At 43.6% G+C, this 18563-nt stretch overlaps 1 protein-coding gene across 2 annotated transcripts in view; it reads left to right on the forward strand.

Annotated features, from left to right (window-relative positions):
* The first annotated feature begins 423 nt into the window (after positions 1-423).
* smpd1 (sphingomyelin phosphodiesterase 1) overlaps positions 424-18563 on the forward strand; it is a 40994-nt gene continuing 22854 nt past the window's right edge. The window contains exon 1 of one of the 2 annotated variants that reach the window (XM_069892308.1): positions 424-657. In XM_069892308.1, coding sequence (XP_069748409.1) covers positions 463-657 — 195 coding nt within the window. In that variant the 5' untranslated portion in view covers positions 424-462. The remainder of the gene's footprint in view (positions 658-18563) is intronic. The other variant, XM_069892307.1, reaches the window with a different exon arrangement.

The following is an 18563-nucleotide window of genomic DNA, read 5'->3' on the forward strand; positions in this document are numbered from 1 at the left end:
ACCCCTTCCCTCCACAACCCCTCCCCTATCACATCCCTCCACCACCCCCTTCCTCCCCTATCCTCTCCCTCCCCTCCACTACTCCCTCCCTCCGTCCCTACCCCTTCCCTCCACCACCCCCCTCCCCTATCCTCTCCCTCCTCCCTTCCCCTCCCTCCACCTCCCCTCCCTTCCCCTCCCTCCACCTCCCCTCCCTTCCCCTCCCCTCCCCTCCACCACCCCTCCCTCCCCTCGCCTCCACCACCTCTATCCCTTCCCTCCCCTACCCCTTCCCTCCACAACCCCTCCCCTATCACATCCCTCCACCACCCCCTCCCTCCCCCCTCCCCCTCCCTCCACCCTCCCTCCTGTCACTCAACCACCAACCTCTCCCTCCCGTCCGCCCGCCCATCGCCTGTCAATCACGCGGATCCCCGCCCCTCACTGGCCCCCCGGCCCGCGTCACGTGAGCAGGAGCGGGTGATGATGGCGATGGCGGTGCGAGTCCTTGTCCTATGTCTGGGTCTCGGGCTCCTCAGTCCCGGCGCCGAGACCAGGCCCCAGCGGCCTCCTGCCGTCCCTTCGCCGCTCCTGGCGCTCGCTCCTCGACTCAGCCGGGCCAACGTCACCTGCTGGGCTTGTAAAGCGCTCTTCACCTTGCTGGACATGGCGCTGAAGGTGAGGGGGTCCCATGGCTGGGTGGGGGTGGGGTGGTGGCCCCATGGGTGGGGTGGTGGCCCCATGGGTGGGGTGGTGGCCCCATGGGTGGGGTGGTGGCCCCATGGGTGGGAGTGTGGCCCCATGGGTGGGGGTGGTGGCCCCATGGGTGGGAGTGGGGGTCCCACAGGTGCAGTGCGGGGGTCCCACGGGTCCGGGTGCCCCACGGGTCCGGGTGCCCCACGGGTCCGGGTGCCCCACGGGTCCGGGTGCCCCACGGGTCCGGGTGCCCCACGGGTCCGGGTGCCCCACGGGTCCGGGTGCCCCACGGGTCCGGGTGCCCCACGGGTCCGGGTGCCCCACGGGTCCGGGTGCCCCACGGGTCCGGGTGCCCCACGGGTCCGGGTGCCCCACGGGTCCGGGTGCCCCACGGGTCCGGGTGCCCCACGGGTCCGGGTGCCCCACGGGTCCGGTTGCAGGTATCCCACGGGTGGGGGTGGTCCCTAGGGTGGGGTGGGAGATATGGGAGTATCAGTGGATGAAAATGTTAGTTTGCAGGTGATGGAGATGATCAAGAAGGTAAATGGGTTGGAGACCTTCACTGCTGAAGGATTTATTTAACAGCAGTGAACTTCTGTTCCAACTGTACGTGGATGTCCCCAGAGAACATAGAATTCTACAGCACAGTACAGGCCCTTTGGCCCACAGTTTTGTGCTGACCCAATCATCTACTCTAACAACTGCCCAGAATTTCCCCACTGCAGAACCCTCCATTTTACAGTTTCATAAAAATAAATCCTCTTGTACTAGCTTCCACCACCTTTGCCTGCAGCACATTCCATGCACCCACCACTCTGTGGTCAGAAAACACTACCTCTTGCATCAACAGACCAAACCAGTCCCCGTCCACACCACCCTCCTCTGGCTGGCAGAATTGTCCTCTCTCAATAATTTCTCCTTTGACTTATCTCACTTTCTCCAAGTCATAGGGGTAGCCATGGGTACCCGCCTGAGCCCCAGCTATGCCTTCCTTTTGGCCATGTGGAGCAATCCATGCTACAAGCCGTCACAGACAAGGCCCCTCAACTCTTCCTTCGTTACATTGACAACTACTTTGATGCTGCTTTATATGCCCATGATGAGCTCGTCAACTTTATCCACTTTGCTGCCAACTTCCACCCCAAACTCAAATTGACTTGGTCTTCAGAGACAAACTCTCAATGGACATTTTCTACCAACTGCCACAATTACCTTGACTACACCTCTTCACCCTGATCCCTGTAAAGATTCTATTCCAAGTTGGCAATTCCTCCCGTCTCTGTCGCATCTGCTCTCAGGATGAGGATTTCCATGGGAGAAAATCCAAGATATCCTCCTCCTTCAAAATAAAAAGTGGCTTCCCCTCTACTACCATTAGCTCCTCCATTTCTGTGCATCTGCCCTGGCCCCTCCACCCCCAGACACGACAAGGACAGGATTCCTCTTGTCTTCACCTACCACCCCACCAACCTCTGCATCCAACATATTATCATATATATGCTCCCATCACCAGACACTCTCCTCCACTCTTCTCCTTCTGCAGGGAACACTCCCTCATCCACTCATCCCTTCCCACCAATTGACTCCTTGGCACCAACCCCCCTGACAGCAGGAGATGCTCCACTTGTGCCCACATCTCCCCCCTCACCACCACTCAGGGTCCCAAACACTCCTTTCAAGTGAAGCAATGCTCGTGAATCTGCAGGGGTCGTCTACTGTATCCGGTGCTCCCGCTGTAGTTCTCCTCTACATCGGAGAGACTAGACGCAGACTGGGAGATTGCTTTGTTGGGCACCTCGGCTCCATCCGCCGCAATAGTGCGGATCTCCCAGTGTCCAACCATTTCACTTCCCCGTCCCTTTCCCTCACTGACATGTCTGTCCATGGTCTCGCACTGCCTGAATGAGACCACCTGCAAATTGGAGGAACAACACCTCATCTTCCAAATGGACACCCTCCAACCAGATGGGATTAACGTTGACTCCTCCGCTTTCCTTGAGACTTCTACCTCCTTCCATGTCTTTTTTCCTCCATGTCTTTATTGGTTTTTTTTTAATTCTCTCTGTATTGCACAATCTGTTTACATTCATTATCTATTTACAGTTCTATATTTGTTACTTGTGTACACTGTACAGTTTGTCTTGCAGTACACGTGCTTAATCTTTATCCGGGATCGTTGAGAGTGGACACCTGCCGTTGTTTGGAATCATTTTAAAATGGCAGTCCCTTTAAGCAAATGTGATGTTTCAAAATCGCACAAAACAGGGGGTGCAGGGTGTTGAATTAATATAGTGTGGCGACCCACCACCGCAGAGATCAAGCCGGCACGTCGCATGGTGCGTGCTGTAGTAAATAGCAACATAACACACTTTAACATGTCCCTTAACACAGTAAACGGGTGTGGTTGAAAGATGGAGCAGTACAAGACCAAGCTGCCCAGCTAAAAGATCAATAACAGGCTGGGGAAGAAGGGTATTCACGTGCAAGAATGTCCCCACCTGCTATTGTTATTTATGTGGCTGATGTCAGCCAATCAAACAAATGGAGGGAACTCCAACTCTATAAAAGGACCCTTTCCAGCCCCAATAAATCTGAGCTTCACCTCCCTCACTGTGAGTGTGTGTGTTTCTTTACAGCAATCGGCTACAGTAGATAAATAAAGATGATAATATCACTAGGATGTTTTTTTAATAAAACAAAGTAAATCTGGCTCAGGACCTTCCCCCACCCCCATCTCTGTCCAGGTCGAGTTCCCACCTCCCATCTTGGTTCTTTCCCCCCCCTATTCTGATTTGGTCCCTGCCCCCATCCCAGTTCTTCCTCCACCCACCGTTGTCATCCCTGTCCCTGCCCTCTTACTTTCGTGGGAAAGCTGACTCAACCTCAAGCACCCTGTGGGAGGGCCGTCTTCCTTACCCATAATCCCTCACATAGCTGGGACTTCTCTGGTGCTGGAAACATGTGCTGGCTGTCCACCTGTAAAAGTCAGTTCTCTTGTTAGGGAATAACAACACCAAACAATTAAAACAAGTCAAGTTGCCTTTAATCAAAATCATGATTGGAGTGGCCAGATTACAACGCCCAGCATAAGCACATATGCTCTGTGCTCTGGAGCACCCACTCAAAGTAAGAACGGCATTGTCTGCTTTTATCAGCCTGCACAGACTTTCTTGTTAGAACTTTGCTTCCATATAAGGAGTGAGTTTTCTGGTTCAGTGTCAGCCTTGTTTCGCAGTAGCATCAATTTCTGCTACATCCTGTTAAGTACCATTAGTATCTTACTTTCCTTGGAGCAATCTTATACCAAGGGTCCCATAAATCAATCTGGCAGTTCAATCTACAAGTCATTTATAAACCTTCATGCCCATGTGTACTTTACCTCTAAATAACCTTTTTGAAGACAATGTGTGCATCTTTTTACAATATCTCAATGATACACTACTATAAAGTTAATTTCATTCTTAAAATGCAAGAACCTTCTGTATAAACAGAACACCATGTTCCAGATCTTAAACTATAATTTCTTCTAATAAGCAGCTTCAACTGTTTAGCCAGTCACATTTCTATTTAAACAATCAAGTATCCATTATACACAAAATACAGAATTCAAGCACACAGAGTTTAAACATACAATACCATACAATTTATCACAACCTATCTATGCCTCTCATAATCTTGTAGACCTCTATTAAGTTACCTCTTATCCAAATGAAATACAGTGTCGGAAAGTGTACAGCCATGCACTTTGGTAGAAAAAATAAATGGGTAGAATATTTTTAAAAATGGGGAGAAAATCGAAAATCCCCAGATGCAAAGTGACCTGGGAGTCCTCGTGCAGGAGCCTGAAGGGAAACTTGCAGTTTGAGCCAATAGTGAAGAAGGCAAATGCGACACTGGCATTCATTCCAAAAGGAATAGAATATCGAAGTTGTTGAGTAAACTGGTCTTGACCCTGCTTATTTACAGGCAAAGAATTAGCAAAAGTAAGAGCTTCATTATCATTATCAAAAAATTGAGCCTGATAATCCCAATAAAAAACTTTTAACACAGCAGGGTAACGAAAAGCAAACTTGTTCCACAAAACAACTTTAGCTGAATTAAATTCTTTATGACACTTGAGAACAGCTTGGCTCAAATCAGCAAAAAAAATACTCTATCATTCTTAAGATCAAAGGATCTGATTACACCTGGCATTCTGTACTGCAAATCTCAAAATCATCTCTCGATCCTGATAACGCAAACCGTCTGGAAAAGAAGCTGCTCCCAGAACCTCAGGAATCCATTTACGAAAAAATTGAATCAGTTTCGAACCTTCAAAATCTTCCAGAAGACCCAGAATCTTAACATTATTTCTCCGACTCTGATTCTCCAAGTCATCAATCTTCTTCTTCAACACATCACTCTTCTGAATCTCCCAACCTGTAAACGAATCTTTCATCTGCTCCATTTTTTCTTTACATTGCTTCACATCTTCTTTACATTCAAGAAATGGCTCTTCAATCTTTTTAAAGTTATCTTGGACCTTCTCCACAGCTCTCAAACACTTATTAATGTCCATTTTAATAGTAGATATTCCACCCCTCAAATTAGACTTGCACCTTTCATCTCATTAAATTGCTCCTTGATCACTGAAAATCCCTGGCTCATCTGTACAGCCAGATTCTCCATTTGTTTGGATATATCAGATAAAACAGGATTAAAATATACTGGATCTTATTTAAGCTTAAAAGTTTTTCTTAGTTCAGGCCTACCCTCAGCCAAGCTTCTTCCAAAAGTTCCTCCTCCTCTTCTTCTAATCCAACGATGTCTTCCTCTTCTTTCTCTGTCAGGGCCGCCTGTCTGTGGGTACGAACTATCATCCTCCCCCACCCCCCACTGCAGCCTGTGCCAGTTCAAGTGTATCTTGCTCTGGAGAGGATCGTTGTCAGTTGCCAACGCCATCTTGAGTAGCAGTACCCAAGGTTGACGCTGGTGTAGTATAAACCCTACCCGTGGACGATTGTTCTTCATGACTGTATCCACCTGCGATGCCACTTTCAGGGAATTCTGTATCTATATTTCCAGATCCCTCTGCTCTACCGCACTCTACCGTGCCTGACCATTTACCCTGTACGTCCTTTCTTGGTTTGTCCTTTCAAAATGCAACACCTCACAGTTGTCTGTATTAAATTCCATCGGCCATTTTTCAGCCCATTTTTCCAGCTGGTCCCGATTCCTCTACAAGCTTTCTTTTTGTTGAAAATTTTATTTATTAATCATGATAAGTCATATTTTTATAAATGATACCACTTGCAATCCCTCACCCCCCCCATCCTAACCCATCCAGCCACCCCCACCCTCTCTAAACTACCCCAAAAGAAGAAAGAAGAAAAAGAGATTACATAACATAAAACTCTTCAATTATTTGCCATGGTTTGGAGCAGCACCATTGATGTGTGGGGAAAAATAATAATTCAACCCCATAAATTCCAAATTCGGCTCCAAGTTTAAACAAAAAAGAATATTTATAATTTCAATTATATGTTATCTTTTCCAATGGAATACAAGATCTCATTTCTAAATGTCATCACTGAATACTCAAATTAGTCTAATTTTTCCAAGTAATTGCCAAACATATTCTAGCCATGGCTAAAGCCAATCTCAAAAAAAGCAATTTGAAATTTATTTAGTTTTAATTCCAAACTTAATTTCTTAAAATAACCCAATAAAAATACTAAAGGATCAAATGGAATTTTCAATTTAAAAATAGCTTTTAAAAGTTCTGTAAATCTAGACCAAAAAGGTTTCATTGCTCACATAACCAAGTAGAGTGTAAAAAAGAACCAATTTCCTTATGACATCTAAAGCTTAAATCAGAGGAAATAAACTTATATTTCCTTAATTTTTCTGGGGTTGAATATAATTGATGAAGAAAATTATAGTGAACCAATCTGTACCTTGCATTTACAATTTTAGTCATATTATCTTCACCTCTACAAGCTTTGAAAACCTTCCTCACTGTCCACAATGCCTCCAATCTTAGTGTCATCTGCAAACTTGCTGATCCAATTCTCCACATTATCATCCAGATCACTGATATAGATAATAACAATGAACCCAGCACCAATTCCTGAAACACACCACTTGTCAGAGGCCTCTAGTTAGGCAATCATCTATGACCACTCTCTGGCTTCTCCCAGAAAGCCAGTGTTTAATCCATTTTACTCCTTCATCCTGAGTACCAATCAACTGAACCTTCTAGACCAACATCCTATGTGAGACCTTGTCAAACACGTTACTTAAGTCCATGTAGACCACAGCATTTTCTTCATCAACTTTCCTGGTAACCTCAAAAAACTCAAGATTGGTTGAACACAGCCTACTATCCTCCAAGTCTGTCCCTAATCAGCCCCTGTCTATCCAAATACTTGAATATCAGATCTGTTGGGACAGCTTCCAATAATTTCACCACTGCTGATGTCAGGCTCACTGCCCTATAATTTTATGGATTATTAAATTGGACCCCTCTTAAAACAACAACAACATTAACTATCCTGCCACCTTACCCGTGGTCAAGGATGTTTTAAATATCTCTTCAATTTCTACGCTAGCCTTCCTCAAGGACTGAGGGAAAATCTTGTCAGGCTCTGGGGATTTATCCACCCTTATTTGCCTCAAGACAACATGCACCTCCTCTTCAATCTGTATGGATCCTCAAATTACTGACCTGACTGGTCCAATTAGCTGTGCGGCAAAAGAGGGCCAGGAGAATGAAGGAGCAACTTAATTTTGTTTTATCTACCTCACGTGTCAATGAGCTCTGTGTATAGAACCAGTTTTAAATAATAGAATAGAAAACAGGACAGGGTTGTTGAGTAAGTGTTGTGTAGATCACAGTGGGGTTTGTCCCAATGAGCATGGGATATTTAAAAGCAGTTCATACTTTGAGAATTTGGTCAGGTACAGCTGGTGTGGCTAAATAAATGTAGAAAGACGAGGTGTGAAATACTGAGGATTTCAGGGTGATGAAATCAGAAGAACTGCAGATGCTGGAAATCTGCAATAAAAATAAAAGAATTGAGGAGGCACCTGCATCAGGCAGCGTGTGGTTAAAAGTTCAGGTCAGAGCTGTTGCTGAGAGAAGATGGAAAGGGAACTGAGTACAGACTCTTCTTGACTGTCAGTCATGCAGCTGATGCCGAAGAGTAATCCTTGGATGGGCTTCAGCAATAACCAGCTGTGCTGAAGAGTAATCCTTGGATGGGCTTCAGCAATAACCAGCTGATGTTGCATAGTGAAACTAACTGGCTTACTGAAGGTCAGATGGAATTGTTCCTTCCTTCTGGTCCGACCAGTATAGGACTTCTTGCTTGGCCTTTGGTTCCCTGAGTCAGAGACTTGCAGCATCTTCTGCCCAGTTGATCTATGTCAATCAAATCATTCACCTGAGCATTTCCTGTTTGGCCCAATCACTGTACCTGTCTACATATCAGAAAGGTTGCCATTATTTCTGCTGCCTCCAAGTGAAATAAGGTCCATGCACCTACACCTAGCATCCTCTGTGGAAAAGATCATTCAAAGTCCATTTTCACACAAGAATACTACTTGGCCTGACTTTGATCTGTTCTTATTTTAACTACCGGTATTTGTTTGGTTTTGTGTTTGCACAGACCTCTCTCTACATTTTCACACATACTTCTGCACAAAGTACTCTTTTGTAATTGTACATTGTTCACCACAAATATCCTGCTGCAGAGACATTTGTGAACTGCAGATAGAGGTGGCTGGTTCATGTTGTTTTGGACGTGATGATCTGTGTCAGTAACCAAGACCTGAATGTTGTTTGACACTGGTTTACATGATGTTTGGTATCAGATAATGTCATGCACTGACTCACTTGGTGGATAATTCTGCATTTCGAGAGAGATCACCAACCTGTGTGTGATACTCTTTCCCATCAACAGGCTTCTGTTCTGGTGCTTTAAAGCCTGGTCACTTTTGCAGTGGTTGATTGGATCTCCCAATGGGCAAAGATGAACAGCTTCTCTGTCCCCTTGGCCAATGCTGGACTCACCCCATAGCTTAAACACAAGAGAAATGCAGTTTCTCCCAAGACCAGCTAAATGTAGAAAGGCAGAACTAACACTTTGCACTTTCATTTTATTTCTGAAACTAAAATTAATAAGGAAGCAGATTGTGAAATTTTAAAATGTATACATTCTCATCTCTGAGATTGGGTGGGTCGATTTGATGAGCACGAGGTGACTGATTTCCGCAGAACAAGGTCTTGGCCTGGTGGTGAGGAGGCCAGTGCAATTGGAGATTGGGATCTGCTACACAGACTCGTGCACCCTCCACATGTAAATCCACACATCTCGTCCAGGATAAGCGCAAATCTGCACCAGTGGATTTATTCACAAAAACATAGTTGCATCTGTAAAGATTTCTGCAGTGCCCTCTGTGTCCAACACCAGCTTATTGTAGACTGTACATGGCGAGTATCCGTTGCATGTTGGAAATGTGGTTACGTGACAACAGAGCCTTGGAGATAGTGTGATGAATTGTTTATGTAATCAGGACCATGAATTGTGGCTGTGCAAGGTAGATAGGATGGGAAAGGCGTGTGCTCATTGGCTTCATTGGCTGGGGCATTGAATATAAAGTAAGGAGGTCATGATTGAACAATATAAAACTGGTTAGGCTGCACATGGAAAACTGTTTGCAATTTTGGTCACCCCATTACAGCCAGAGAGTAGTGGTGGATGATTGCTTCTTAGACTGGTGGCCTTTGACTGGTGGTGTGCTTCAGGGATCACTGCTGGGACCAATGTTGTTTGTCATCTAATCAGTGATCTGTATGATAATGTGGGAATTTGAATCAGCAAGTTGCAGATAACACAAAGATTGGAGGCATTGTGGACAATGAGGAAGGTTTTTGAAGCTTGCAGAGAGATCTGAACTAGCTGGGAAAATGGCAGATGGTATTTCATGCAGACAAGTGTGAGGTGTTACATTTTGGAAGGGCAAACCAAGAAAGGACATACATGGTCAATGGTCGGGCACTGAGGAGTGCGGTAGAACAGAGGGATCTGGGAATACAGATGATAATTCCCTGAAAGTGGCGTCGCAGGTGGACAGGGTTGTAAAGAAAGCTTTTGGCATCTTGGCTTTCATTAATCAAGGTATGGAGTTGGGATGTTATGGTAATGTTGTATAAGACATTGGTGAGATCATATTTGGAATATTGTGTGCAGTTTTGGTCACTGAACTACAGGAAAGATCATTAAGATGGAAAGAGGGCAGAGAAGAAATACTAGGATGTGACCGGACTTCAGGAACTGAGTTACAGGGGAAGGTTAAACAGGTTAGGACTTTATTCCCTGGACCGTAGAAGAATGAGGGGAGGTTTGAGAGAAGTTTTTAAAATTATGAAGGGGATAGATTGAGTAAATGTAGGTCGGCTTTTTCCACTGAGGGGAGGTGAAATACAAACCAGAGGACATGGGTTAAGGGTGGAAGGGGAAAAGTTTAGAGGAAACTTCTTCACATAGAAGAAGTTAACATTTAACTTGACATTTAATTTTACTCTTAACATTTAAAAATGTTAAAAATCCAGAGCACATTGGTAATCATATATTAAAGCATAAAATCCTAACCCAGAGGAGAAAAAAAGGAAAGAAAGAAAAGATGAAATTATCAATTATTTTCTAGAAAGTTGTATTGTTTTATTAAAAAGGTTTATAATTCTCTTTCCTTCTTTAATAATTTTATCATACTTATATTATTTGCAGTTGAACAAAGCAGCTCTATTATAAAAATCAAGAAAAAGAAAGAAAATCATAAACAGAAAAGGAATTTTAAAAAACTTATTAATCGAAACCCCAACCACTGAGGTTTAAAAAAGATACATGGGAATCTGGTGGCACCAACCTGGAACCAGAGCATCGAAACACCCCAATTCTCTAGGTTATGATAATCGTCCATAAATGGGCTCCGCGTCTTTTGAAAGTTAGTAGTTGACTCTTTAGTGGCATATCTCATTTTTTCAAAACTTAAACAAAACATAATATCCCTTAACCTTTGTGTATGTTTAGGAGGAGAATTGTCTTTCCATTTCATCAAAATAACATCAATGAGGTAAAAGAAAATTTGGTTTTGAGTTGGAGTCAGTAAAACATCATCATTTTGAATTGATCTGAATAGAGCAATTAAAGAGCAAGGTTCTAATTTGAACTTGAGAATCATTGATAGTGTTTAACAGATATTTTTCCAAAATTTTTCTAAACTAGAGCAAGTTCAGAATTTGTGAACCAAAGAAGCTTCACCAATTTTGCATATATCTCAGTAAAAATGAGACAATTTAACTTTAGACGTATATACTCTATGGACCACTTTAAATTGCAACAAACGGTATTGTGCACAAAAGGAGGGTACAGTACAACTCCGATTATCTGGAATGGTTGAGACCAGGCCTATGTAGGATAAACAGTTTTATCGGCGAACCAGTGATTTTTCTTATAAACACCCCAGTTGCAACAGAAAATCACTTGTAATAGTATTCAAACAACAAAAAACATCAAAGGAAGGCTTTATAAACATTAAAATAATGTTTAATTTTCACTCAAAGTATGCCGACTGCTGCCATTCACCAACACCTCCTCACTGAGGCCGTGCGGATGCCAGGAGTTGGAGGTCCCTGCTCCTGCCCGGAGCCTGATGTCCTCAGTCAGTTTGGCTCTGAAAGAATTTCTTATAAATAAGGATTTTTGATTTTTTTTTTGGATATTGAGTATTTCAGAGAATCCGATTTAGGTAATTGGAGTTGTACTGTCTTAATCAGACTACAAATGGAATCCCAAACCTCATCTGAAAATGAAATTCAAATTCTTTTCCCAATTGTTCTTCATCTTAACTAGTGAGGCCATTCTTAAGTCCAGCAACTTGTTAAAAATAATTGATATTGAACCTTAATGAGAAAGCTGTAAATCAAAAAGTAAATCAAGAATATTTGCCTCAGGAATTTATGCAGTCTTTGATTGAACAAAATGCCTAACTTATAAATGTCTTCAAAACAAGTAGAGTTTGTAAGTTAAATTTTGCCACCAATCGTTCAAAGGAAGCAAAATTGTTTCAAATAAAAAGGTCTTTAAAACATTTAATACCTAATCTATGTCAGTCCTTAAAAACAGTATCTAGCAAAGAAATTTGAAAAAGGTGGTTACATGTAATAGAAAAACCCTGAAATCCAAAAAACTTTCCAAATTGTGCCCATATTCTCAAATCGTGTCTCATTATTGTATTTTCCTCTCTATCCCATTCTCCTGTCTTCTCACCATAACCTTTGACGTCCTTACTAATCAAGAACCTATCAACTCTGCTTTAAATATACCCAATGATATATTCTCCAGGGAGTGTGGCGACATATTCCACAGATTCAACACCTGTGACTGAAGAAATTGCTCCTCATCTCTGTTCCAAAGAAATGATTTTTTAATTCTGAGGCCTATGCTATCCAGTCCTAGACACTACACCTCTGGAAACATCTTCTCCAAGTCCATTCCTTCCAGCCCTTTTAATGTTTGGTAGGTTTCAGTAAGATACCCCCTCATCCTTCCAAACTCTCGCAAGTACATGCCTGAGCCACGAAACACTCCTCGTATGTTAACCCTCTATCCTTGGGATCATTCTTGTAAATATCTGAACCCTCTCCAATGTCAACACATACTGAGATAAGGGGTGCAGTTTTGCTCGCAATACTCCAAATGCAATCTGACCAATGCCCTACAAAGTCTCCACATTACATCTCTGCTTTTCTACTCTGTCCCTCTCAAAATTAACATGAGCCTTGCACTGACTCTACCTCCCCGTTAACCTTGAGAGAATCTGGCACAAAGACTCCCAGGCCCTTTGAACCTTCAGTTTCTGAATGATATCCACATTTAGAAAAAAGTGCACGACCATACACTTCCCTACTCTGTATTCCATCTGCCACTTCTCTGCCCATTCTCTTCATCCATTTGAGTCCCTGTGCAGACGCCCTGCTTCCTCAACACTACCCGCCCCTCCACCTAACCTTGTGTCCATCAGCAAACTTGACACAAAGCCATAATTTGTGTTATCCAAATAACGTATAGAGTGGTTTCACCCCACTTATTTGCAGTTTCGCTTTCCACAGTTAGTTACCCGTGGTCTGAAACTGATCCAACTACCCTGCTCTCCTCCCACACCCCCGTGTCAGTCCCCACTCTGATCCCGCGGCCCCGTGTCTGTCCCCACTCTGATCCCTACTTACAAATAAAAAGTTTACAGGTATGCTACAGTTTCCAATATAGCTTTGCTAAGTATATAATATGGTGTTCGCACAACGTTCCCGTTGCATAACGCCCAATATTCCAGAACGTATTGTGGATATTAGGGCAGCACGTAACCTTTATAGGGTTCAGTACTATCTGCGGTATTAGCCTTCTGCTGGGGGTCTTGAAACATATGCCCTTTAGGTAAGGGGGGACCACTGTAACGTGAAAACAGCAGACCCAGGGTCTGGGAGGGTTGCGGAGGGTTTAAACTAGCTTTGCAGAGAGAGGGAAATCATAATGGGAGCAAAGAAAATAGGATAGCAGCGAGACGGAGTTACAACAGAGGAAGGAATTAATAGTAAAGAGGGGGTCAAAAACGACATAAAGGGAAGGCAGGTGAGCAGACGGGAGAAAGAGCTGTTCAACAGGAATACAGCACAAACTACATCGATGATGGGCTTACGGGCACTTTACTTATAAATGCACAGAGCATCAGATGACCTGGTCGCTCAGATTCAACTAAAAAGGTATGACATTGTGGCTATTACTGAAACATGGCTCAATGAGGCGAGTGATTAGGAGCTCAATATCCAAGGATACACAGTCTATAGGAAAGATAGGAGGGTGGAGGTGGAGGGGGGGGGCCCTGATGATAAGGAATGACATTAAATCATTAGAAAGAAGGGACATAGGGTTTAAAGTGGTAGAATCAGTATGGGTTGAATTAAGAAATGCAGGCCCCCAAACAGCAGCCGGGAAGTGGACTATGAGACACAGATAGAAATACAAAGGGCATGTCACAAAGATATCAAAATAATTGTGGGAGATTTTAACATGGCAGCGAATTGGGAAGGACAGGAATTTACGGGATCACAGGAGAATGAGGTTGTAGGAAACCTAAGAGATGGATTTTTTGAAGAGCTTGTTGAGAAGCCCATCGGGGGATCCTCAGTTCTTGATTGGGTCATGTGCAATGAACCTGAGGTCGTTAGGGAGTTCAAGGTCTTAGAACCTCTAGGAACCAGTGACCATAACAGGGTCGAATTCAATTTAAAAAGGAAAAAAATGTTTTCAGATGTATCAATTTTTCAGTGGAATAAAGGAAATTACGATGGTATGAGGAAGGAACTGGCTCAAGTTGACTGGAAAAGCAAACTAATCGGAGGAACAGAGCAGGATTGGAAGATGTTTTTTGCAAGTAATAAAAGGCCTGGAGGAGAGATATATTCCAAGGAAAAGGAAATTAGTCCAAGAAAAGATGGAACCATTGTGGCTGACAAAAGAGGTGAAGGCCAAGATAAAAGCAAAGGGGAGGGCATAGAAGGAAGCTCAAATTAGTGGGAAATCAGAGGACTGAGATTCCTATAAAAAATTACAGAAAGAGACAAAGAAAGTCATAAGGAAAGGAAAGATGAGTTATGAAAGATCGGCAAACAATATAGAAAAAGTTTTTTAAATATATAAAGAATAAAAGAGAAACACGTGTTGACATAGGACCGATAGAAAATGATGCTGTGGAAATTATAATGGGTTACAAAGATATGTCGGAAGAATTAAATCAATATTTTATGTCTGTATTCGCCATGGAGAACATTAGTAATATCCCTGACAGACAGAGGCTTTTGGGATTAGAGTTGGATACAGTTAAGATTACTAGAGAAATTGTGGTAGGTAAATTGAATGGATTAAAGATAGATCAGTCTCCCGGACCAGTCGAGGTACACCCGGTGGTTTTGAAAGAGGTGGCTTTGGAGATTGTAGATCCATTGGTGACCATCTTCTACTCTGTCCCTCTCAAAATTAACATGAGCCTTGCACTGACTCTACCTCCCCGTTAACCTTGAGAGAAATCAATAGTCTCTGGTGTGGTTCTGGGGGATTTGAAGGTTGCGAATGTGGTTCTGTTGTTCAAGAAAGGTGGGAAACAGAATAAAGGGAACTCTAGACGTACAAGTCTGACGTCGGTGGTTGGGAACCTATTAGTCGATTCTCAAGGATGAGGTGATGAAGTACCTGGAGATGCATGAAGGATAGGTCCAAGTCAGCATGGTGTTTAAAGGGTAGATCCTGCCTGACCAACCTATTAGAGTATTTTGAAGAAATCTCAGGTAGGATAGACAAAGGGGAGGCTGTGGATATATATTTGGATTTTCAAAAGGCTTTTAATAAGGTGCCGCATGTTAGGCTGATAAATAAGGCGAAGGCCCATGGAATTACAGGGATACTATTAGACTGGATAGAGAAATGGCTGATAGGCAGAAAGTAAAGGGTTGAAATTGAGGGATCCCGTTCAGGATGGCTGCCTGTAACAAGGAGTGTTCCGCAGGGGTCGGTATTGGTGCCACTGTTGTTTACAATTAACAATTTGGATTGTGGTATAAATTGTTTCGTGGCCAAATTTGCAGATGACACTAAGATAGATGGCAGAGCAGGAAGTGTTGAAGAAACTGTAAAGTTGCAGAAGAATATAGACAAATTGGGAGACTGGGCAAAAATATGGCAGATGAAGTACAATGTTGTGAAGTGTTCGGTTCTGCAGTTTGGCTGTGGAAATAAACAGGCAGAGAACTATCTGGATGGGGAGAAAATTCAATCCTTGGAGGTGCAAAGAGACCTGGGCCTCCTTGTGCAGAGAAATCTAAAAGTTAATGCCTAGGTGGGATTGGTAGTGAAGAAGGCGAATACTATGCCAGCATTCATTTCAAGAGGTATAGTGTTTAATAGTAGAGGTGTTAATAAGACTCTTTGGAAAACTGTGTACAGTTTTGGGCCCCCTATCTTACAAAAGATGCGATGTTGTTGGAAAGGGTTCAGAGGAAATTTACTAGGATGATTCCCGGAATGCAACAGCTGGCGTATGGGGAGCGTTTGGCAGCTCTTGGGTTGTATTCATTGGAGTCTAGGAGAATGAGAGGGGATCCTTGATGGGTGGTGAATCGAGGACAAGGGGTTATAGTCTTAAAATTAGAAGTTATCCATTTAAAACAGGAGGACGAAGAACTTCTTTAGTCAGAGGGTCATGAATCTGGAACTCACTGCCACACAAAGCAGTGAGGCCAGATCACTGGGAGTATTTAAACAGGAGATGGATATCTCATTAGTGAGGGTATCAAGGGATATGGGGAAAAGGCTGCAAATTGGAACTAGGTGTGAGCATAGTTCAGCTTAGTGTAGAGTCACAGAACAGACTCGATGGGCCTAGTGGCCTGCTTCTGCTCCTTTAACGTGATCACTGGATACAGAATTGACTTGCCCAGAGAAGTCAGAGGATGGTTGTGGATGGTTCGTATTCTGCATGGAGGTCAGTGACTGGTTGTGTTCTGTTCCGATCTGTTCTGGTACTCGTTCTCTTTGTGATTTTTATAAATGCCCTGGATGAGGAAGTGAAAGGGTGGGTTAGTAAGTTTGCAGATGACACAATAGTGGGTGTTGTTGTGGATAGTCTGGATGGTTACAAAGGGACATTGGTAGGATGCAAAGCTGGTCTGAGAAGTGGCAGGTGGAATTTAGCCCAGAAAAATGTGAGGTGGTTCATACTGTGTTAATAGGAGGTCTCTGAACAGTGTGGGTGAACTGAGAGATCTTGGGGTCCACATCCATAGGACACTCAAAGCTACTGTACAGGTTCGTAGGTTGTGTGGTTCAAAAGAGGTATGGTGTGTTGGCCTTCATTAATCATGCGATCGAGTTCAAGAACCATGAGGAAATGTTACAACAATATAAGACCTTGGTAAAACCCCACTTGGAATGACAGGAAAGATGTAGATGGTGTAGAGAAGATTTACAACAGTGGTTCTCAACCTTTATCTTTCCACTCACATACCACTTTAAGTATTCCCTATGCCATCGGGTCTCTGTGATTAGTAAGAGATTACTTACAATCATATGTGAGTGGAAAGAAAAGGTTTGAAAACCACTGTTTAATCATAGATAGTTGACTCGTTCTGTGCACGGTTTCAGAACTCCAAAGGAAATGGGCCAATGACCATTTTTCTCAAGCCAAATCTTTCAGTAACAATTGGGTCTAGAGCAGTGATCCTCAACCTTCCCTTCCCACTCACATCCCACCTTAAGCAATCCCTGACCAATCACAGAGCCCCGATGACATAGAGAATACATAAAGTGAGGGGTAAGAAAAAGGTTGAGAACCACTGATTTACAAGGATGTTGCCTGGATTAGAGAGCGTTTCTTCTGAGGAAAGGTTGAGTGATCTTGTTCTTTTTCTCCTTGGAGTGACAGAGGATGAGGGGTGACTGATAGAGGTATACAAGATGATGAGAGGCATCAATCGTGTGGATGGCCAGAGGCCTTGACCTAGGGCTATAATGGTTATCATGAGAGGGCATAGTTTTAAGGTGTTTGGGAGTAAGTACAGGGGGATGTTCTTCGTAATGAGTGGTGGGTGCATGGAATGGGCTGCCATCCGCAGTGGTGGAGGCAGTGACAGCAGGATATGTGGACAGTATGTGGACACTGATAGTTATGCAGCTGGAAAAATCTAGGCCTTGATCAGGTTATCATGTCAGCTCAACACTGTGGGCTGAATCACCTGGAACTATGCTATAGATTTCTAGAGTCGAACACTACTAGTCACCGGCAGCCAGCCAGAAAAAATCCCTCTTTGTTCCCAGTCTTTGCCTCTGGGAGTCAGCCATCCATGCTGGTACCTTTCACGTAATACCACGGGCTCCAGTCTTGTTCAGCAGCCTCAAATGCATCGGCTTGTCAAAGGCCTTTGGAATATCCAAGTTAACAACGTCTATTGGGTCTCCTTTGTCCTCAAAGAATTCCAACAGATTTCTCAGGCAAAATCTTCCTTGGAAACCATGCTGATTCAGCCTGTTTTATCGTCTACCCTGCCTCCAGAATCTTGGCAACCACAAATTGTTGAAGATATTGGTGAAATTTGTGTGCAATTTGGTCACCTTTCAGGAAAGATGTCAATGAGATTGTAAGAGTGCAGCAAAGATTTACCAGGATATTGCCAAGAATTGAAGCATGAATTACAGGGAAAGGTTAAATAGGTTAGGTCTTTATTCCCCGACGCGTCACTCGGAGAGCAGTGAGACTGGATCGAGCTGGCACGCAGCTGGTGGGTACAGGTTTGATTGCAACATTTAAACAAAATTTGGACAGGTACATGGATGACAGGGCTATGGTCCGGGTGCAGGGAAATGGGGCAACTTGGCATGGACTAGAGGGGCTGAAGGGCCTGTTTCTGTGCTGTAGTGTTCTATGGCTCACTGAAGTTGGTCTAACTGGCCGAAGAAGTCCTGTCATTTGACCACCTCCCTTTTTAGAGGAGAATGACGTTTGCAATTTTCCAGCCCTCTGGAACCATTTCTGACTTTAGCTATACTTGAAATTTTGATTCCAACTTATTTGTTCAGAATCTCTTCCTCATTCAGAAGCCTTGGGTATAGTCCACATCATCCAGATGACATCCACCTCCAGCCTCTTCAGCTTCCCAAACACCTTCGCCTCAATAATAGTGACCCATACTCACTTCTGTCTCTTGACTCTCTCAAATTTCTGACCCATTACGGGTATCTTCCACAGTGAAGACTAACAGAAACACCTATTTAGTTCATCTGCCATTCCTTTCTTCCCAT

This window comes from Narcine bancroftii, chromosome 7 (genome assembly GCF_036971445.1).
Source record: "Narcine bancroftii isolate sNarBan1 chromosome 7, sNarBan1.hap1, whole genome shotgun sequence".
Taxonomy (NCBI): domain Eukaryota; kingdom Metazoa; phylum Chordata; class Chondrichthyes; order Torpediniformes; family Narcinidae; genus Narcine; species Narcine bancroftii.